Here is a 23043-nt window from a genome sequence, read left to right on the forward strand (position 1 = left end):
GATACTAGAATAACATGTATAGAATAATGCTGTTAAGTAAGATTGTGTCTATAACTATAGAAATATATGGTAGGCTATTCTAAGAGTGATCATGTATCTTTAAAAGAAAAATCTGAAAAATCCTGTGTTCTGTGTGGTTGAAGTTTAATGTGTTTATTTAATCTCCTGAACATTACTTTTCCCTTTAATATGTCACTATAATAAATAACGGTCATACAAGGTCAACTTCGTTGTAATGTAATTTTTAAAGTATGTATTCTGTTTTTCTTTCCCCCCTTAGATTACATCTCTAAAAGTAAAATATGACACACTCAGTATATGGACATTTTAAAAGAGTTTGATAGATATTATTGATGTTCCTTTTGGGGAGATTCTACCAAATTTTGATTCAACCACTAATTTTAGATATTTTCATTTTCAAAAATATTTGCCAGTTTGATAGGTAAAAACAGCATTCCAGTTTTATCTGCCCTTTTGAAATGTCCTAGTGAATCTGACAGTATATTTATGTGCTTTGACCATGTGTATTTCTTCTTTCGTGAATTGCCCACTTACTTTTATTTTGACGGAGGCCTTTTGCTAACTCAAAGTAGCAAACTCGCAAACAGGGAAGAGTATAAGAGTAGCAGAGTGGGCCTCGGGGCCTAGAGCTGAGAGGTGGGCGCACAGCTGGGGTTCACGAGAAGGTCCCCAAGACCCGGGCACGCAAGGGTGTTCCCATGCCCCTCATTTCCTCCTTTCACCCTCTTCCCTTCATTCCTCATGTTCCTCAGCTTCTTCGTTCTGCTTTCAATTTCTTTGGCATTTATTTCACTTTATAATGACTTTTAAATAAAATTTACAGAAGATTTGAGTTTTCATGTAGTTAAGTGTATTGCTTTTTTTCCTCTGTGGTGTATCCAATTGGTTTTTATGCTTAGAAGGGCCTTTCTCATTTCGATTATATGATTATACGTATTCAAAAATGATTAAAGAAGAACATCTAGGTGGTACAAACTTTAATACTTCATGAAGAAGACAGTCTTCTTTCGGAGAACTGCAAAATGGGGCGGAAAATAAGAAGCTTTTGTAGGATAAGGAATACAGAGGAGAGAGAAATGGAAAATGTCTGGCCGGGGCACCCAGCCAGCCTTGTTTGGGGTGAGAAAGCCCAGAGGTGCCTAGCGTTTGGGGACTGGCTGGCTGAATAGACTGCGTTTCTGGTCAAGTGGAGCATTTATAGGGACACAAAAGTTATCTAAGTTTCGGTTTGCTGACGTGGCACCCTGGACAGAAGCAGCTCTGCCTTGGGCCTTAGAAATTTATTTCAACATACATATGGTTTTTATTTCAGTTTTATTGAGGTATAACTGACAACATTGTGAGATGTTCAAAATGTACATCATGATGATTTGATATGTATATATTGTGAAAGTTAATTATCAGCTTACATATTTCCCATTATTATTATTTTTGTGTGTGAGAGCAGTTCAGTTCTACTCTTAGTAAATTTCTTTTATACAAAACCCTGTTACTAACTAGGCATGTTAGTTAGAGATCTCCTCATTTTGATTGTAACATACATACATATACCTGATGAATATATGTACATAATGTATGATTAATATGTAGCACATTATATAATTCTACTTGTTATTTTTTTCCCCCTCGAGAATGAAAAATCCACCCTTGGCTCTTATTAACAAAGTAGAGATGAAGACCAAGTTTACTATTTTTTTAATCCCCCCCATGAGGATATGTCTGTTGACTTGAGAGAGGAAAGGAGGGGTGGGGGGAGGAGAGTGAGAGTGAAACATGGATTGGTTACCCCTGGTACACAACCCGCCTGGGGATGGAACCCACACCTTTTGGTGTTTGGGACAGTGCTCCAACCACCTGAGCCACCTGGCCAGGGCGACAATTACTTCTAAAAGAAGTTTTTCCTGACATTGTTTTTCTACTCTGAGCATTTTTTTCTCAGGAAAGAGCTGCCTTACTTGTGGGTTGGCTTTGACATCGATTCAAAAAAATTCATGTACAGCTTGAGAACAATTCTGTGCATCCTTCCTTTTCTTTAAAAACACATAAGTTTTTGTCATGAGAACTTAATATAGACAGAGAAAAACTGGAATGAGCCATCTCCATACGCACCACTAGCTAGATTCAAGTTATCAGAATGTTGCCGCATGGTTTCTTTTTTACATCTGGAAATTACTTTGAGAATATTTTTCTTTTGAGCAGCTCTGTTTCTTCTCACCAGATCACACTCTCTTCAGTTATGCCTGTTTAAAAGGGACTGTTGTTGTTTTTTTAAAGAGCGGTTTTAGGGTCATAGCAGAATTGAGAGAAAGGTACAGAGGTTTCCCACGTACCCCTTGTCCCGCACGTGCGTCGACAGCCGCCTCCCTTGTCACCGCAGTGACACATTCGTTACAGTGCATGAACCTGCGTGGACACGTCATCATCACCCAGGGTCCATAGTTACATTAGGGCTCACTCGATCCGCCTGCTGTGGGTTTAATGACACATCGCCATCGTTACACTGTCATACAGAGCAGTCTCACGGCCCCAAATCCTCTGCTCCCTGTGCCTCTCCCCTGCTCTTTTCAAAATAATGAGTTTTTTAAGAATATAAACTCATGAGTCAGATTTCTGAAATGTTCCTGCAAGGAATGTTGTTCCGTATTTTATATACTATGTCCTTTTGAAACCTAGCTAGAGATTTTGATAATAATTCGTGCAACCTGATATTTTCTGGACAATGGATATTTTATAGGTTCTGTCAGTTTAAAATTTTTTTTTTTTATTCAGTATTTCACAGAATCAGATTCTCAGAGTTTGAAGGGATGAGGCTAACTGGCTGATGACTTCCTATCATAGGTGAAGCAAAGATTTGATTTGAAATATTAATACCTGAAAATAAATTTAAACCATGAAAGTAACATTGATTTAGAATCTGGAAAATGTTATGGCAATTAGTACATGTTTTTTGTAGAAACTTGAGAAAATTATGAACACGAAAGATTAAATGTATCTACTAACTAACACGACCTACTCAAAAATAGTCAATATTTATATTCTGGCGTATTTCCTCCTGCCTTTCTATATTTATATTTAGGAGAATGAGTACAGATTTCTTCTTATCTACTCTCGACATTCATGTCATCAACTACACTTGGGCAACTCATTGCATTACTAGGTGTCGGCTCTAGAGTAAGCAGAGTTCACGATCAGGCCTAGTTAAGTTACCCTGGGTGATCTTTACATCGTAAGCACCTTTGTAAGCTCAAAGCACAATTAATTCTAACTCTGATCTTTTTGCATTTTGGGTGTGGCCTCCCTTCCAGACTCCCCTGGGACTGAGGGAGGAGATACTGCTTCAGCTTTGGGGCAAAGGAAGGGGTTGCCCTGTTTTGTCACTTAAAGCTGAATTGGAGCAATTCAGTTATAGTAAAATATGGCTCCAGATTATGACTCTTGAATTTACCCAAGGCTTTGTTTCTCCTAAGGACTGTAACTTACACAATCGGCGTATATCCAGGGACGATAATAAAAATATTTAACAATCTCAAAAATTCTCTCCAGAAGGTCCCTGGGCGCTAGCGTTTCCCAGGCAGGGTCAGGGAACTGATGCCTGGGCAGGGTGGGGGTGGGGGTGTCAGTATGGTAACAGTGTGGCAGAGATGTAGGTGAAACGTCACCTGGACAACGGCCAGCAAGCACATCAGACTCTCACATAAAACCACAAACTCCATTAAGAGCATGGACTCCGGATTGGAACCCTGGCTCTAGCACGTATGACCTGTGTGACTATTACCCACTTATTTAACCTCTCTGTGCCTCAGCTTCCTCACTGATAAAGTGAGGATAATGACCGTGCCTATCGTGTGGGGGTGTCGGGAGGATTGTATGAATTCGTAAAACGCGTAGGACGGAGCCTGTCACAAAGTACTCTGTGTGTTTGAGTAAGTTCCCTTTTCCCCGGTCACACAGTCTCCACACCACTTTCCACATCCTTAAATTAGGCTTATTTTCTCTTGATTCAATTCACAAACCATAGTTCCGTAAGGCCTCACGTGCTGTAGCTATAAACATTGCCAGTCATGAATTATACAGTAACTCAGCAATTATCATTATGGTAAATGGAGAAAATTTGGGACTTACCATAATTCTCTAGAAGTAGTTTAAGTAACTAATGAGTAGTTATGAAATCAAATAAACAAAATTTAGATTAAAAGTTGGCACAGATCAAAAGTGGGAAATATAATTTGAAATTCATTTTGTTCCACTAAAATTTTGTATCTTTTTCAAAGAATTTTTGATTATTTTTAAATAAGTCAACTTTGAGGCAACGGAAACAGAATGAACACATTTCTTAATTTAAAAAATAAGTTACATTGGTTAAGTCTTTAGTGAACCTAGTGTGGGACATGGCACAATAGCAACTTATTTTTAAAAATTATAGCCTTCCCTTGCCCTCCCACCCCTCACCGCCCTTGGAGAGGTAGGAATTACAACATTTTTATGATCTGTGTTGGAAATTCTATTTATTATATAACTTTTGTTATTGCTTAAATGTTGCTGAGCCCCGTTTCTGAATTATCAAAAACTTGTGATATTGTAGCTATTCAGACAGTTCAGTGTTTGTGGTAGTTTCCTGTTGCTGCTCTAACAAATAAACACAAATGTAGTAGCTTAAAGCAACACACATTTATTTTCTTACACTTTGGGAGGTCAGAAGCTTAAAGTGGACGCTGCTTCTGCAGGCTCTAGGGGAGAGCCTGTTCCCGTGCCTTTCCAGCTTCTAGAGGCCGCCTGCACTCCTTGGCTCGTGGCCCCTTTTTCCACCTCAAAGCCAGCAACATAGCATCTTCTCTCCCTCACTGTGCTCCCAGCTGCTTCTGGAAGTCATCACGTGGCCTTTACTCTGTCTCTGATTTTATCTTTCCTATCTCTCTCTTACAAGGAGCCTGGTGATTGGATCACTGAGTCCAGCCACATTATCTCCCAGTCTCAAGATCTTTAACTCCCATCTGTGGAATCCCTGTTACTATGTAAGGGGACAGCCACAGGCACTGGGGACTGTGGTCTGGACATCCTTGGAGGGCCATATTCAGCCTACCACAGTGTTTATATTAATTTTTCTTAGGGCCTCCCTTTTGGGTTATGACTACATTTTAAAAGGAAAAATGTCTTCCTTTTTGAACAAATAATGCTAAGTGCTTCAGAGACTCCAGATTATTTTACTGATAAACCGAATAAATATGCATAACTGTTACTTTCTCTTTTTTCTTTTTCTTTTTTCCTTCCGTTCCAGATCCTGGGTGTTTGGCTGACTTACAGATACAGGAACCAGAAAGATCCTCGTGCTAATCCTAGTGCATTCCTTTGATGAGAAAACAAGGAAAACGTTTCGCATCCAGATCTTGTTCACAGCTAACTTTAAGTTACACTAATTTGCCTGTTTAAGGAAACAGTATCTGAGAAATTTCATTATTGACAGTGTGTTTATATATTTTTACTCTTACGTTTCTCTAAATGTTTTCCTCTTTCCATTGCTGAAAAAAAAAAATTGAAACTTGTGGTCTCCTCTGAACCTCAGTGGTACCTGTAATCTACTGTATTCACAGTGTCTGGCACTGTCCACTGTGGCCTTTCTTAGCATTTTTACCTGCAGAAAAACTTTGTATGGCACTACTGTGTTGATCATATTGTGATTCTAAATATACATCTTCTCACTGGGATATTTCATTGTATGTAGCACTGTGCTGTGTAGATAGTCCCTGTTGGAAAAAAGAGTTCAAGTTTATTAAAGCCAGTGAGTATGAGATTCTATTATGTTAAGTTTAGAAGGGGGATATCATTTCCCAAGTTTTTTGTCTTTTTAGGAAGTACGTATTGTGGTGGAAATTAACATGAAAGTGATAATGTAGTTCTAGTGGTCTTTTATGATTACACTAATGTATTCTAGAAATAGCTATGCCTTTAGGAAAATGTGGTTTAGTTTTTGATTTTTACAGGTAAGTGGGAAGGAGAAATGGTCCCATGAATGTTCTAATATGTAACACTTACCTTCAGCCTTCAGAGTGGAATGGGTTCAAGAAATTCAGAAGGTATGTCTGTATAATCTTGATATTCTTTTATAATAATTTGAAGTCCAAAAGACTGCATTTTTAAACAAGTGACTATTAATGCATTGGCCCACGTAGCAAAAAGATATTTGATTATCTTACCAATTGTTAAATAAATTTTTCATGAAATTTTTCAGTATTGTAACAGCAGCTTGTCAAATCCAAGCATATTTGAATGTGACCTCCCATAATTTGAAATTGAAATAGTATTGTGGATTCTGTATATTATGTTAAAAAATTAAAGGATGGTAACCTTTCTTCGTGTATGAGTGTTTGAATTAAAAGAAAGTAATGGAAGAATTGACATGTGAATTAAGCGAAATGGAATTCTTTTCTTTTTACGTTGGGTTCCCTGGCCTAGAGCTGAGTATTGCTAATTGGTGTATAATCCAGCCATGGAAATGAACTTGTAGCACTCAGGTCTACTGGTAGTCATCCCGAAATCCTTTCTTAAAATGTTTCAGTGCTTAATATCTTCTCCATGGTGAGAAGCTTAATCTAAGCTTTCTCTTCCCTCAGGAAGATCTAAAGGTGATAGATTACCCAGCCTCTTCTAGGAGCTCTTCTGTGATCTTTGTGTCTGGGTGCAGAGATACAGCTCCCATTCCGCAGTGCATTGTAACGCCTGCTGGAAAGGCCTCTGAATCGTTTTTCAGGAATCCCAGTGAGCCTGGGGAAGTCAGACTGATAGCAGAACTCCAGGAGGGCCACCGCCTGTGTGCACAGAAATTCCACCACACACACATGTCCTCGAATTACAATAAATGGCTGTAAAGAGCTCCTTTCATCTAAACCTGGCATTTATTTAAGAAAAGAAACTACTACTTTTATACATTTCTCTAATGCCCTGTTTACACATTCCATTTAGACGACTATTTCTTAGAACATTCAACCAGTCAGCCTTGATAGAAAGGTGAAATTTTAATTAAAGATTATAATGCTAATACAAAGGAAAAATGTTAGACTCTAATTTCTGAAATCTGAGCTCATGTGTCATAAATTCATCCCAGATACTCTTGTTTCCTAAGCAGCAATGAGTTTGGTATGAAAACCAGTTCTCCGTGGTCAACCTGAGTAACATAGAGCTGAATGGAACCTTTCAGAGAGGGAAGGAAACCAGTGTGTGGCTTTTAGTTCTTCGTGTCCTTAGGCCAAAAACCTCCTCCTACAATTTTCATAAATATTTGTTGAACGCTATGAAAGTTTATTCATCCTTTTGAAAATGCACTGAGTAAATATATGGAACTGCTTTACTTTTTAGCTGATACGGAAAAGATAGAATCACCTTTTTACATAGTATTTCATAGGAGAAAAACACTTCCAGGCATTGTGATTGTGTAAATATGATCATCCGCGTGTCCATTGTTTTATTAGAGGTAATGATAAGGTTACAGAACAGGTTTTCTAGGTTTCTGGGTAGGTGAGGGGATTTGTGTAAAGCTGTTCTTTCTGCACTTGGTATGTTTGGGGCTGGCAGTTAATTTTTACTCCTGCTCTCTATGCCAAGTGCAACGACAAGATGTGTTGTGGATGAAATGTTTTCCAAACCATTTTAAGGGAGCAACCAGCAATAACTGCACCCAACACCAGGACTGGGGTGGGGTGAGGTGGAGTGGGGGTGGGGGAGGGGGAGGCACAGAGAACAGAGCTCTTCATATTGAAGTGTTTCTAAAATGCCAGGTCCTAACCTGGCGATTGCAGTCATTGAAATACCTCTTGAGACCGTGGGAAAGGGGAAAATCAGACCCTCCTGCTATGTGCGAGGCTGCCTTTCACCTCCTCTCAGGAAAGCCAGCTCTTGGAATTCATTTTCAAATGAGGGCTTGAGGGAATTGCCTTTGAGTTAAAAATATATGTCAAAGAATGGACTTGGATATCACTTGGAGGGTGAAAACACTTTTGCTTACTTTCAAATCTTGCTTTTTACAGGTAGTGAGCTCACAACATGACCACTGGCTTTTTCATAAGTTAGGCTGGTGTGGACTTTGAAGTCCCCCTTGTTGGCGAGGCACTGAAGAAAGTTCTGATTTTGCTTTTGAGCTTTCATGTTCTTCCCCCAGCTTCCATTCTCACCAGTGGTTGCTAAATATAGGACCTCAGGAGCTATTTGGGATTACTGAATGCATAAAACAAGCCAAAAAACCAAGTAGAGAGAGATGGTCATGAACAGTCATTCTAAGTCAACTGTGGCTCTCAAACAGGTAAAAATGGTTTGATCAAACATGTTGATCATCCATGTAAATGACTTTTACAGATGATTCATGTTCAACCAACCAACTCTTCTATAAGTTAGTTCATCTTTTTACCCCCTAAGTTGTAGGGCCTCAGATAAATCTGATAAATTTTTTTAATGTGGTAAAACGTACATAACAGAACTTATTGTAACTATTTTTAAGTGTGTAATTCAGTGTCATTAAGCACATTCACATTGTCCCACAGCCATCACCACCATCCAATTCCAGAACTTTCCAGATCTTCCCAAACTGAAAACCTGCACCTGTTAAACAGTAACTCCCCACTCCCCTCGCCCTGCAGAACCTGGCAGTCACCGGTCTACTTTCTGTCTATGAATTTGGCTACAATACGTACCTCATATAGGTGGACTCATACAGTATTTGTCCCTTTGTGACGGGTTGATTTACCATAATGTCCTCAGAGTTCATCCATGTTGTCGCATATGTCAGAATTTCCTTTTAAAGGCCAAATAATATTCCACTGTATGTATATAGGACATTTTGTTTGTACATCCACCCATCGATGGGCGTTTGGGTTGCTTCCACCCCCTGGCTGTTGTGTGTAATGCCGCTGTGAACGTGAGTGCACGAATACCTTTTCCTTCCTTTCAGTTGTTCTGGGTATAGACCCAGAAGTGGAATTCCCAAATCATATGGTCATTCTGTATGTAAGTTTTTGAGGAACAGTCTTATTTTTTTTCTATCATGGCTGCACCATTTTATATTCCCACTATGGTACCAATGCTTTCATTTAGCTGTTTGAAATAATACTCTCGTCTTATAGCGTTCTTTTACTTCTTTGTAGTCAGAGTAGTCAAGAAATACTTTCATTTAAATTTATTCAAATGCAAAGGAAAGATTGTGAGATACCTGTAAAGGGTTTGATAGAATAGACCTCGCTAATATGTCCGTGAGATTAAAACAACAGTTTTGGTGTCTGTATCTTCACTTCTCTTTCCAACCTGTGTATATAGTTGCAGAAGGCATAAAAATTCTTAAATTCTTACTCGCTTATCCTTTTTGTTTATCCATGATGTTTGTTACTTTTTTTTTTTTTAATATATATCTGTTGATTTCAGAGGGAGGAAAGGAGAGGAAGAGACAGAGATAGAAACATCAATGATAAGAGAGAGTCATTGATCGGCTGCCCTTTGCACGCCCCCTGCTGGGGACCGAGCCCGAAACCCGGGCATGTGCCCTGACCGGGAATCGAACCCTGATCGCCTGGATCCTAGGTCGACGCTCAACCGCTGAGCCACGCCCGGCCAGGCTGTTTGCTACTTTTATAGATGACAACATACTGCACTATGTTAATAAGCTATGTAATTATTATATTTGAATGTTGCCGATTTTAGGGGGGGTATATTTAAATAATGTTGCCATTGGCATCTTCACAGAACTATTTCTCATGAATGATTGATTTTCTTAGGACAGGTTCTCAGAATTTGAGGAGATGGGGTGAAAGTCAGTCAGTTTTGTTTTTTAATTACTATTGCTCTGTGTTTAATACTTTTTCTAAGGGAGATTCATTTTCCTTGCAACCTTGACATTTGACTTTCCAAAAATCTATTTATATATTTTTAATTATATGTGTTGTTAAAATAACAGTTTGTCATTCAATAAATTTTAAGGACTTAATCTTATTTAGCATCAGCCCCATAAAAATGTAAACATTATTTTGTTTAGATAGGTGAGACCTGAGTAACTCAATTGTCATTCAAAATATTTGTTTATACAAGTGAAAACTTTTTTCCTCTCATTAAACCTCAGGGCACTTTCTAAATGGAATATTTTACCTCTGTAAACACATGTCGGTTACCTATATTTGCAAAGGGAGTCCAGTCCCTCTGTTGATATATTTACTGAGGATTTGTATGTCATTAAATCAACAATATATGCTCAGACTGTTGTGAGCTCTGTCAAAGTACTGTGAGCTAGAACAGTATTTAAAATATAGTATCTGCCCTGGAAAAGCTAATAATGCTAAATAATCTATTCAGAAAAGGACCTATCTAAAAAACAAGCTATTCAAGACAATAGATAATTAATATGCAAAGCATTGAACAGACCTCCACGGTCATTGAGGGGCTAAAGAAGTCAGTGGGGGCTGGGTAATAAAAGAATTCCATATACTAACGAATGTGAGATTATTCAATATGTAGTGAAGAAATTAATACAGTTCTAATTTTTGTCTGGCAGAATAGAGTTCTAAGTAGCTAACTCTGCTCCCCTATCTGATGCCACACCCTCTCTCAACTTTTCCAAAGATAAGTAGCGACCTCTGCTCTTTACCTGGTAGACAGGATATCACTGCCCTTTGCTCTTCTCCTGGCCAGTCACGTTTTGGTGACAAAGATGGTACCAATTCAACTGAATTTATTCCAGGACAGGACTCTGAGACCTTGAGAGACCCAAGGTATTATAAGGCTAATTCTCAGGATTTCTTTAGCATGTGTTCATGGATGTTCTTTGAATGACCTTTTCACAAAATTCGTCTTCGCAGGGAGAAAGCTACCTGCTAAGAGGCTTTCCCTGAAAGGGTTGAGTTGGGCAAAATCTAACTAAAATTGAATTACTAAATTAAAGTGTGTACATAGGAGTTTCTGGCTACAGTTGGGGGGGGGCGTTGTCTTCCATTTAGGTACCTGGTTTTCTCAAGGATGCCTTTCTACACGTTCTCTCACACTAAAGTATATTCTGTTTGATACTGCTGTTGATTAAGTTAATGTCTACTTTATTGACCCAGGGAGAAACTATAGTGAACTGAGATGATAATTGACTGTCTGGTCTTCATTGCTTACACTATTTTTTTTCTTGTCACCCTCCCTCCCCAACCTTGAACATTTTGTGTGTCCAAAAGTCCTCTTTGGCAAGTGAACCCCATAGCTTTTCTGTGAAAGACCAAGTTGGGAAAAACAAAACAGTTTAACACTCCCAAAGGATTTATTTTTTTAAAAAGTATGGCTTCCTATGGTAGTATACAGTATTGTTTTCATACATGTATACTTGAAACCAAATTAAAAAAAGTAGCTGTTGTAACATTAAACTGTAATCTAATGAGCATGTCCACGCATGCTCCTGCCTTCTCCAGAGTCTTCTGAAATCCCCTCTGGTTCCAGGTCACGGCCGAACACAGAGGGAAGAGCTGGCACATTTTGTCTTTTCTCTACAATTCGGTCTTCAGCAACTTGAGTGCTTTCTTCATGTTGTCAATAACTAATGGGCGAAATTGTTACGAGAGTCAAGACATGACCAGAAATTATATTAATAGATATAGTAACCCCCCACACTTGGGTATTCTATTGATTGTTTAATGGGGTGCTATTAGAGAGTGAAAAGTGGGTAACCTTATTGTAATTTTTTTCTAAAACTATGTGCAATGGCTTTTATTACATTCCAGTTCTCTTCCAATATTTATTAAATGCCTTTTCTACAAGATACTATGATATTATGTGTGCAGGACACCTGCCTTTAAGGAGTACGAAGGCTTATTAAGATATATGCTATTACTTCGAGAATGGTGAATACATGGAATGTGCTTCCCCTGGTTCTCTGGCACCCACTGAAGGCATTGCTAATGGACCATCATGATCTTTCTGCTTCCCAGACACAGCCTCAAAATCCTTCCCAAAACAATGAGAATCTTTATGTGCCACCCAATGAGAATTTCTGTGATAATGAAAAATATTCAGTGCCTTTGCATTGAGTACTTGAAATGTGATTAGCATGACAGAAGAGCTGAATCTTAAATTGTAAGTAATTTAAATTTACTATTAAAAAGCTACATATGGCTAAAGGCTAGCATATTGGGCACTACAGTTCTAGGCAGCCGCTAGTCATTGAGCAGAATTGGTTCCTAGGACAAAACTCAGTTTTCTTCCCAGAGGGACTAATTAAATGTCACAAGCAGGTACAGCCTCTTATTGAGGCACCTTATCTCCCTTGAGTGAGTGAGTCAGTCTCTCTGGGAAGTGAGTCTCTTGGCAACTATCTGGAGCCATCTTTCCTACTGATCTTTAAAATTGAACTTGAACCCAATATCAACAAGCTAGACTAAATTATTTCCTTTTCGTTACTTGGAAAAAAATATTTAACAAAGCATGCAGATCACTACAACTATTGTACGGAATTCTGTGAAACATTATGTGCCTAAGAAACAAACCTGAAGAGCAGGTAATATAGTCATAGAATCCTCCTAGAGAAAACGATACCTAATTTAAATTATTCATCTTCAATTAAAATTTTTTAAAAATGAGATCAAAGTGACGAGACTTGGTCAAGCTGATTCCCTGGGGTCCCTGAGCAGCTTTCCCTGCCTCCCTCATAGTCATGTGGCCCCTACTCCCTAGGACCTCAACAGAGATGTTCAGAGGAGGTGACACTTACGCAGAGCTGCATCCGAAGGTTCGTAAGCATAGAGACGGTTTGAGTATCTGCCAGTGATGTCGGCTCTCACGGTCAGGGACGGGTCTACAGAGGAAAAGCAAAAGGAGTGAAGTGCTGCGTTGGCAGCAGCCCGACTGCGGGACGGAGCCCGTGTATTTGTTCGTGTCCTAGGAAGGGAACACGGCGTGTGTCCTGGCAGATCCCCATCCGTCCGCCCTGCAGCTCCTCGGGCATCAGGACCCCGAGCCGGCCTGGGAGCCCTCAACAGCTGCGCAGAGCTATTGATGGGAAAGGCTACGAACCCTGCTGTCCTGTCTATAGCAACCCGAAAACAGGATTAATACATGTGGTCGGGCTGGTGTTTCCATTCTGGGTGAACACATTAGCATTCTTTGCTAAGGAATTATTTTAAACTTTTAAAATGATTATGCTGTCATTGAAATGTGTTATAATCAAGAGCAACCCAGATAATTAGAAACCCACATCCAGTGCTGGCGTTCAAAACCAATATATATATTTTTAATGAATAAAAGAAGATAAACCCTAAGAGCACCAAAGGTGAAATAAACATGCAGTACCTGTCTCTATTTTTTTTTCCTTATTTAAAAAATATAGATTTAGGAGTCATCTCTTACGCATTGTTTAAATCTGTTTTTTCATGTTTTATATTAACTTGAAGTTATCAATGCCACAGAAAGGTATTTTTAAAATAAGGCACATCTGAAAGGGAGGTAGTACCGGGATGCACAGAGGCCTGGGAACCTTACCTCGGTAGAGGTGACCAAAGGAGCCTCAAGTGTATGTCCTGAAATCTACGTGAGGAGGACACGTGAAAGCACCTGCATGTTTGCGATGCCTGTCACCGCTATTTGAACGGACAGTCTCTGTCATTTCAAAAGTCTGGACTAGGACCAACATAATTTACAAAAAGCAGACCTTCTTTTGTTCAACAAAGACTTAAGACCTGCTGCTGCGTGGTGCAGGGGACAAACACCTGGCCTGGTCGTGGTAATAAAAGGACATAAGGCTCTTAAACACCCAGCCATCGGCTCCCAGCCCTGGCTGCACGATGGAATCATCTGGGAGCTTTAAAAAAAGGCCGAGGCCTGTGCCCCACCCCCAGACACTTTGTTTATTCGGCTTGAGGTATGGCCTGGGCAGCTCGGTTTTAAAAATCTTCCAGGTGATTCTCATGTCAGGTGGCATGAACTACGGACTACAGAGCTGGAGAGGAAGCTGCCTCAGTTGGAGTTGATTCTTACAACTGAAGGGACCGCACGTGGGTCAAAATGCCCTGAAATGAGAATTCTGTGAACAGAATTTGTGCCCAAGGTAAGATTGGAGGCCCTATAAAGTCCCTTTCAGTGTTAAGGGTTCCAAATGTTCTCAATCCTAACAAAACCGAACCTATGAAGCTCTGGTTCCGCCTTCCTCCTTTCTCCCTTCACTTTTTCTCTCCCGTTTTGTACATTTAGTGTGAACTTGAAAGAATTACATAGGTGAGCCAGTGATTAGAGTGAGCTCTTTCTGATGTGATAGATTTAATCATGGACTGTCTTTATTTTTATTTTTTGTTGAATGTATTGGGGTGGCATTGGTTAAGAAAATTATATAGGTTTCAGGTGTCCAATTCTACAAGACGTCAGCTGTGTGTTGTATTGTGTGTTCACCACCCCACGTCAAATCTCCTTCCACCACCATTTACCCCCCATACCTTCTTTTATCTCCCCCGACCGCCTTTCCTTTTGATAATCACCATACTGTTATCATGGACGGTCTTTAAATCAGTATGATATTGATGAGAGCCAAACTCAATTAATTTGTTCAGTCATCTAAGAAACAGTTATTGTGAGCCCACCACAGGGTCATGCTGAAAATATGGTGGTGAGCAGAGACAGCTATAGTCCCTGCCACACAGTTTATAATCCCATGGGGGAAATGTTTATTAAACAAACACCAATAATTACAAAATCATAACTGGAAAATGCAACCATGGGAAGAAACTGGTGCCACAAAAAGCACATGTTTGTGGGCTTTGGCCAGGTCAGTGAAAGAGTGATGTTGGGAGGTGACTAGGTGACATGTAGCTGCAGAGGGAAAGCAAGGATCAGCATATAAATAGTTTCAGTGGCAGGAAGGAGCATGGCAACTTGATTTTTTTAAACTCATATTCTTAACTTTCCTAAAGTAATTATCAACAATTTCAGAAAGAACTATCCAACACACAAATTGAAAGTTTGCCTGGTTAAAAATAAGTATTTACAGGTCTGAGGTAAAGGGGTGGAGCAAAAGTAGATTTACACTTGAGAGTACATAAAACACAGAGTTTATCCTTGAATTATTATTTATAAATTATTTAATTTATTATTATTATTAACCTACTTTTGCCCAGCCCAGTATTTAGTAAAATGAACAATACATTTAAACAGTTAACAGGGTGCTTCCTTCTCAGATGTATTTACGGGACAAGAGGAAAACTTAAAATTAGCATATGAGGAAAGTAATGTTATCTGTGGAAATATCTGGAAGCCCACATTTTCTACTGAAGATATTTTGTGAAACTTCAAGGGATGTTAAACCCCTTGAAGCCATGGGGGAGTGGCACCTGAGGGTTGGGGTGGGCAAAGGTGGAGATATGGTGGCACTTGTGTCATTTTTCGCTTACTTACCAATAAACATAATCCTGGGGACATACTGGCCGTCAGGAGAAAGGTGTTTATCGGTTGTTTCATACTAAGATTAAAAAAAAAAAAAAAAGCTTTTAGTTTGTTTACTCTTTAGCTCTTTTCAAATTTGTTATTACAAAAATGTGTCCATTGCTGGGCTAGGCATCTTAAGATGCTGTGAGGCAATCCCTTCCACAAGGGGTTACAATACAGATGCAGAGACAACTTATGTGCATGAAATCACAAGTTAGTGCAGAATGTGATGCAGGACAGGGGGCAAAGAGCTGAATGCGGGTGACAAAGGGCAAAAAAGTTCATGAAGGGAGAACTCGAAAGGAGTTACAGTGTTTAGCAAAGATATCTTTTATGAGGTAGGAGAAAGTAGATTAATGAAAAAAAGCAGAAGTCATTCTTGGAGAAATTACAGAAAGAAACATCTTGAGTAGTCATCTACCCACTTATCAAATTTTTATTTAGAAGTGGTGTGTTTTTTTAAATTTAGCAATATACATATTATCTCATAGATGCACACTCTACTGGGAGATAAAGGTAGGAAAATGAATTTGGGGGATCCAGTGGCTGAAATGTTTTGATGGAGGAATACAGATGCCATGGGTGCCCGGAGCAGGATATTTAACCCAGTATGCAAGGTCTACTCGGACTTTATGAAGTGGAGAAGGGGGTCTTAAAAAATGAACTGAAATCAGTTCCATGGAAAGGAGGCCATTCCAGGCAGAGGGGAGAGACTGTGCAAAGTAGAGGAAATGCAGAGCACGTCCTGATGTGACCAGGTGTTTGGAGGGGATGCAGGTGGTGGTGAGGGAAGATGCTGGAGAGCTGCTTCAGGGGCAGCTCGTATTTTCTTGCACGCCATGCCAGTGTGCTTACATTAGTTCATAAATAGCTAAGAAGCAGTGGGGAGATGGTAGAAGAGGTACCATGATCCCAATTGGTCTTCAAAGTGATCACCCTAATGGAGGGTGGGATTAGATGGAATTTATCTTGTAGGCAGGGGGCCATTTAGTAATACTGCAGTAAGCCGAGCAAAGTGAACAACTGATGCACTGAAAGGGTGATCCTCAGTTTATAGGGAAGTGACCAATAACAAAAATACTTAAAAGTTGAACCACAGGTCCTCTTGGCTGCTGCAGGTGAGTAGGAGAGTCCAATCTAGAATAAAACTTTCTATGAAATAGGGAATAGAAGAAGAAGACCAATTTGAAAAGCCTGGACCATGCTGAGAAATGCAGTTGAACACGCTGAGTTTAAGCTAATTATGGGATGCCTGGAGCACCGTTGTATGCACCAGCTGGAAGTTGTGGCATGTTTGGGTAAGATGTGGGAATTATCAGTGTGTGGACATTGATTAAAGACAGATGTGGATGTTGTGTCCAAAGAGAATATAAAATATGAAAACAAGAGAGTAGGTCAAACAGAGATTCGCCAACTCACTTAATATTTAGGGGTAGGAAGGGAAAGAGGAGCCTGGGGAAGAGAGGTGAGGAGGAAATACTGGTGTGGGTGCTCCTCGAAGAAGCCAACTTGTCAGCCTGTGAAGAGCATGAGAGAGGGAGGGACGGGGGAGGGAGGGGGAGGGAGAGACAGAGACTCCGATTTGACTTGAGGGCTATGACAGAGTGAGGCAGAAGAGCTTGGACATGAGGAGGGCTGGAGATGAAGTCAGTGGGAATCGGCCCTTCCAGGCGGCCAGCCAGGGAGCTGTGTCTTCCGGGGCGAGCGGAGGCAAGGACAGGGAATGGGCGGGAGCAGCCAGGACTGCAGGAGGGGCACAGGAGGTAACTCGCAAAACACACAAGCCTTCACGTTCCTGCAGCGCCAGAGAAAATCCTAACCACAGGAGAGTACCTTCCAGATAACCCGAAGTTACTAATTGCTAAATCAAAAACGTTAACGTGAAAGGTAGATTGTTAAAAAAATAAAGTATCCGTTTTCTCTCCAGCCTTTGAGATGAGTGTTTGGAACAGATCCCCGTGCGGGATGTCCGGGTTGTGATGAAGATGTACAGGGGACGCCCGGCTGGCGTGGCTCAGCGGTTGAGCGTCCACCTGGGATCCAGGCGATCGGGGTTCGATTCCCGGTCAGGGCACATGCCTGGGTTGCGGGTTCGATCAATAACTCTCTCATCATTGATGTTTCTATCTCTCTCTCTCCCTCTCCTTTCCTCTCTCTGAAATCAATAAAGATATATTTTTTTTAAAAAAAGATGTATAGGGTAAAGGACAGGACTCGTCTGTTCTGAGTAATGAGCCCTGGAGAAATGCCACCAATGAGGAAAAGGGACACTCACGACAAGATTCAGGAGAACAAACTGCTCCGCCGTTTTCTGGATTTCTTTATTTTCGGCAAACACTTTCTTTAAAGCTGTAGTGTAAAGAAAAACAATTAAGCGTCCACACCAACACAAATAAAACCACTGCTCTCTGTTATATTTTAAGTTGAAGTGTATTTATTAACACAATGTTCAACTTTGCCCTTTCGGCCAGTGATGGGCATGAGGATCGATACCCAGGCTATTGTCTGCCTCTGCTTCTTGCCTTTCACTCATTCATTCACCCCCCATCCATCCATTCATTTTCTTTTTTCTTTTTTTTCCCAGCCTATATTCATTGAGTGGGCTATTCTATGGTTGGTACTGTTTTATGCCCTGGGAATAGAGCAGTGAGAAAAAAAATATTGTGCTTTCTTCATGGAGCTCAAACGCCTGTGCAGGAGACAGATCATAAGTAAGTAAACAAATCTAATAACTTCGGTGGAGATATGTACCTGGAAGGAAACTGAAACGAAGCAAGAAGTTTAAGGGCTATAGAGTGGTCAGGACAGATCGCTCTGAGCAAGTGGCATCGAAGTGAGAGAGTGACCCATTCTAAGATTTTGAGGGTATGTCACCCTAGGTGGAGGGAACTCCAAGGGCAATAGTCCTGAGGTGGAAATGAGCTCGGATGTTTGAGGAAAAGCCCAAAGGCCAGGCTAGGTGGAGTGGAGAGAGAACGAGAGGAGAGGGGTAAGGAAGGAAGGAGCCCGAGGCTAGACCATGCCCAGCCTTGTGGCCCATGGTCAGGAATCTGGATTTAAATTTCCCAGTGAGTGGGAGCCGCTTGAGCACATGGCTGATAGGATCTGATTTATGTTTAACAGCTTTACTCAGGCTTCTGTGTGGAGAACTGACTATACGGTGGCCAGGTAGGTGGCTATTACAGTATTCTAGATCTTGGTTTGGACCAGGGCAGTAGCAGTGAGACCACAGGAAGCGGTTGGATTTGGGAAGGACCTACGTAATATAGGGAGCCCAGTGCAAAATAAAAATATGGAGCCCCTTGTTCGAAAATTATTAAGAATTTAAAGACGGTGACTACAGAGCTTTAAAGCAAGCATGGGGACTTTCTAAGCGCTGGGCCCTGTGTGGCTACACAGCTTGCATGCCCATGAAGCTGGCCCTGGCTTTGGCATATATTTTGGAGGCAAAACCAATGATATTTGCTGATGTGTTGGATGTGGGATAAAAGAGAAAGATGTCAAGGGTGAATCCTAGAGCTTGTTTTTCCAACATAAGCAGCAGTGGTTAACCCAAAGCATGGAAATATTTGAAGCTACTTTAAATACCTTTTTACTACATGAAATGTTATTTTGTCTTCAACTGTGCCAGGTGCTAAGGATATCAAGATGAGTGATCCAAACCTTGGCCCGAAAGCTAAAAGCCTATAAAGGAAATTATATTTAAAAGACTAAGTTACCTTGACTGTGTGGGCATTCGTCCAAGTGATGAATAATCATCAAGGGTTTGTTGCTTTGAAAGAAAAAGAGAGATTGGATCATTTTTTCTAAGTAGGATTTCATGTGCAGCGAAATATCACTAGGTGGTGCCCTTGAGAGCTTCAGGAGAGCTGCGTAACGCTCATCTTTACCTTGACTTGGATTTGTATAAAGCTTCTTCGTATGTCTGAGTCCAGATGAGTTGATCACCCCAACCTAGGGCAAAATGAACCAGTATATTTAAAGCTATTATAATTTCAGGCCCAAAGCTGTTGAAAAGCAATGACAATGACTGGGATATATACTTGATACTAAAGAAGAAAAACCTCTAGAGAAAGTAGAGATAATTGTAAATTTTGATAAATCTAGAAGGAACCCATGCAAAAAAATACGTTCAGCACACAAGTCTTAGCTTCCCAATTAAGTAGCACCGGAAGCCAACAAGAAGCTGACTCCTACCTCTGGAAAGGGTCTGGGGCAGTTTGGGTGCAGAGACCTTTGTGTCCTTCTTAGCTCCGGGTTTGACTGTGGTATCTTTGGCCAGAGTGTAAGAGAGGGCCACAAGGAGTAAGAATGTCGACACAGAAGTCTTCTCCATGGCAAATCTGATAATGAAAACAATCAAAGAAGCAAAAAGTCAATGAAACAGAAGGGAATAAGTGGTCTTCAAAATCTCCAGACTGCATCACGACTGTGGCTTACAACAGGAATTGAGGCTTGGCTGAGATCAAAACCATGCAATTGGGCTGAAAAGATACCTTCCACAGAAATTTCCTAAAAATACATAGTGTGAATGTCCATCAGTCATCTTCCTTCCTTCCTTCCTTCCTTCCTTCCTTCCTTCCTTCCTTCCTTCCTTCCTTCCTTCCTTCCTCCCTCCCTCCCTCCCTCCCTCCCTCCCTCCCTCCCTCCCTCCCTCCCTCCCTCCCTCCCTCCCTCCCTCCCTCCCTCCCTCCCTCCTTCCTTCCTTCCTTCCTTCCTTCCTTCCTTCCTTCCTTCCTTCCTTCCTTCCTTCCTTCCTTCCTTCCTTCCTTCCTTCCACAGGAATTGAGGCTTGGCTGAGATCAAAACCATGCAATTGGGCTGAAAAGATAACCTTCCACAGAAATTTCCTAAAAATTTCTCCTCTCCATACAGATATAAATATACTGATGTAGATCTCCATAGAAATCTACAATATAGATATAGATATATTTTAAGAAAATAAGTAAATGTATATACTCTTATAGCTAAAAGAATCTACACTTAAATTTTATATTTAAAACATTTATCGGTTACCCCTTCTTTCCCCACCTCCCCAATGCCTCATTTTATTGATGAAGAATCTGAAATTCAGAGAGATGAAGATTTATGAGATGAGTGCCAAACCAAGGTTCCTGGATCTTGCCCTTTTGCAGTGCTGGCCCCCATTTTCCCATCTTGAAACAATTTAATCACAGATACTTCTTTAGCCTCTGTTAAAATGGGGACATTGCCATTGAAGATCTGCGAAAAGTGATTCCTTATTTCATTTAACACCTGCCAACTTTGTTATTTACCTGAAAACTTGTACCCACATAATTCTCTCCCCAGTGTAATATTTATCCAAACTCTATATATTAGTTCTGAATTGACCGAAATATATCAACGCAAGTTCCTCCTACTGAAACAACTCTGACTCTCACAGCGGGCCTGGGATAGGCAGGCGGTTGTGGGTGCGCACTTGTGTGCACAAAAGTATTCTATGGGACTCATAACAGAGAAAGCAACCCCATGGGTGTCTCTGTTAGTTTCTTTTTGTCTCTTCCAGTATTCCACAGTTAGTTCTTAGGGAAGGTCACACTGCTGTGAAGGAGATTCCCGTGAACAGGAGAGTAAATGACAAGAGAAGATCCCCGAGTGAGTGGGGAGAGAGCGAGCCAGCAAAGTGAGCTGCACCAGCCAACCACTGTGGCTATCCAGGGACCACAACGCGCAAAGCGGGAGACCTGGGATTTTAGTAAAGCCAAGACTGAAATTGCTTGAAAAGAAATATCTAACTCTAATATTGGTGTAGATTTGGAATTAAATAAAATAAGCTCTGCAAAGGAAGGATGGACTATCAATGCGTAGTATTTTTAAGGGGGGAAGTTTTTCACTTTCTGATAGCATGAGCGGGAACTTTTGCTGATTAAAAAAAAAAGTGCTCCTAGATCACCAATTCCAGATGATATTAAACTGGCCAATTATTATTCAAGTAGTAGTAAGTAGCCACAAAATGTCTTACTCAAAAAGACATTAAGTTAAAAGTAAGGATGCATTTTCTTCATTTTCCACACTGATTAAGATGTGGAAATTCCAATAACAATCATTGTACCCTAGCGCTCTGCAGGAAAAACTCAAATGTACCACAAGTCAACAATTCCAAGCCCTCTTAGCACAAAGACTTATTTTTAGTGTTTAAAAAAGCCAAGAATTTTTATGTGAGAATAATTGTTTGTTTTTTAATATTAGTTGATTTAGAAACATCATGGCGAGCAGCTACTTTGAATTTATCAACATTTATTTGATTTTGCATTTCATTTAAAGCAACAGCATCTATGTATATTTTTAAAAAATCATAAACGGGTGGCGAGGCATTGTACCTATTTAGTCCAGTGACAATTCTTGTTGTGCAAGCAGCTATTAAGAGCCCTTGCGATAGCTCTGCAGCTCAAAGGTTGGAACTATTGGCATATTACACGTTTTTATGGCAGGATGACAGAATTTGGCCTAATATAACTCCTACTGTACAAACATCCTGCTGTGGGCTGACTTTCTGAGATTCATTCTATCAAGGTTTTGTAAATACGAACAGGCTCTGCTCTGCACACTTCCTGCATAAACCATCTCAAAACAGAATGCTAACTGTGGGAGACACTGACCATTCGGACACACACGCACATATTCTATGAAACCAGCACTTTTTATTGGTCACTCTATCTCTGTCTTCTTATCTTTAGCAAGGAATGAACTTGCAGGAGGTTTCGATACCCCTAATTCATAAATGCATTAGGAAAGCACCCAGCTTTCTCTTACGGTGTCTCCCATGGATCTGAAGTACGAAGGTGCAACACGAATCTCTTTACACCAGACAGAGAAAGAGCCCTGCATTTCTGATTTGCACCCAGATTCTGAATTGCAACTGCTTCAGTGGCCAATCTGAGCTGAGGTTTCCCAGTGCCGCAGACCTTCGCTTCAGGCAGTGGGAGAAAAGCAGAGCTTAGATGGTGACAGTGCACAGCGACAGAAGATCCTGGGCCCTGTCCCACACTTGAAAACACCTAGAATTCACCCACTCTCAGACCTCCCATTTCCCAAGGGAGAAAGCAGCACCTTGAACCAGCTCAGGAATGTAGCACTGCCAGCTCAGGCCAAAGAAAGTCCCCAGTAAACCTTTGGTGAAAATTCCATTTATTCCCTCGGCAAATTCCATTTCATTGCCCTGGAAACTGTCTTTTACACAGTAATCAGAGGCCAGAACTTACTCTAGTGAGTGCCCTTCCAAGAAGCGCTTTGTGAGGACCCTTACCTGGCTTTCCCCACCCACCTGTGTGTGAGCCAAGCGGCCTCCACGCGTCCAAGCTTCCTAGTGAGCGAGCTCAGTCCAGCCTCTATTTATGTACCGAGAACACCTCAATCCCACCCACTAATCTCTGATTTACATGTTGCAGACTCAGAAAGGAACTTTCCTTTTCCCAAGCCAGATTGTCTTTCTTGGGCTAAAGAGTTCCTTTTCTTCAAAAATAATGTTGCAAATGCTGAACAGTATGCACTTTTTAAACTATGAAAGTATAATTAAGAGACTTGGAAAAGATGGGCAGAGTGCCAAATCCAGGTAAGCTTGAAATGAAGACCAGTGATATGCCTGAAGGCTGA

General features: G+C 40.7%; 2 protein-coding genes across 2 annotated transcripts in view; one reads left to right on the plus strand and one right to left on the minus strand.

Annotated features, from left to right (window-relative positions):
* TSPAN13 (tetraspanin 13) overlaps positions 1-6367 on the plus strand; it is a 32304-nt gene extending 25937 nt beyond the window's left edge. The window contains exon 6 of the mRNA XM_087821191.1: positions 5297-6367. Within this exon, the coding sequence (XP_087677317.1) occupies positions 5297-5371 (75 nt within the window). The 3' untranslated portion in view covers positions 5372-6367. The remainder of the gene's footprint in view (positions 1-5296) is intronic.
* A 5143-nt stretch (positions 6368-11510) lies between these two features.
* On the minus strand, positions 11511-22768 carry AGR2 (anterior gradient 2, protein disulphide isomerase family member). Its single transcript, XM_016217005.2, has 8 exons — positions 22715-22768; positions 19627-19772; positions 19320-19383; positions 19149-19201; positions 17705-17778; positions 15400-15463; positions 12731-12814; positions 11511-11560 (listed from the first exon to the last, which is right to left on the minus strand). Exons 2-8 carry the CDS (start codon positions 19763-19765, stop codon positions 11511-11513), a joined length of 528 nt encoding a protein of 175 aa, XP_016072491.1. The 5' UTR covers positions 19766-19772; positions 22715-22768.
* Between the last annotated feature and the right edge of the window lie 275 nt (positions 22769-23043).

Source organism: Miniopterus natalensis, chromosome 10, assembly GCF_054644295.1.
Source record: "Miniopterus natalensis isolate mMinNat1 chromosome 10, mMinNat1.hap1, whole genome shotgun sequence".
In the NCBI taxonomy this organism is placed as follows: Eukaryota; Metazoa; Chordata; class Mammalia; order Chiroptera; family Miniopteridae; genus Miniopterus; species Miniopterus natalensis.

What these genes read in the sequence shown, in the direction of transcription:
- AGR2 (XM_016217005.2), bottom strand. Translation starts at nt 19,765, where the DNA reads ATGGAGAAGACTTCTGTGTCGACATTCTTACTCCTTGTGGCCCTCTCT. An exon ending in GCCCCAGACCCTTTCCAGAG is followed by an intron (nt 19,384 to 19,626) that starts GTAGGAGTCAGC and finishes ATTTTGCCCTAG; the next exon opens with GTTGGGGTGATCAACTCATC. An exon ending in TTATACAAATCCAAGTCAAG is followed by an intron (nt 19,202 to 19,319) that starts GTAAAGATGAGC and finishes TTTCTTTCAAAG; the next exon opens with CAACAAACCCTTGATGATTA.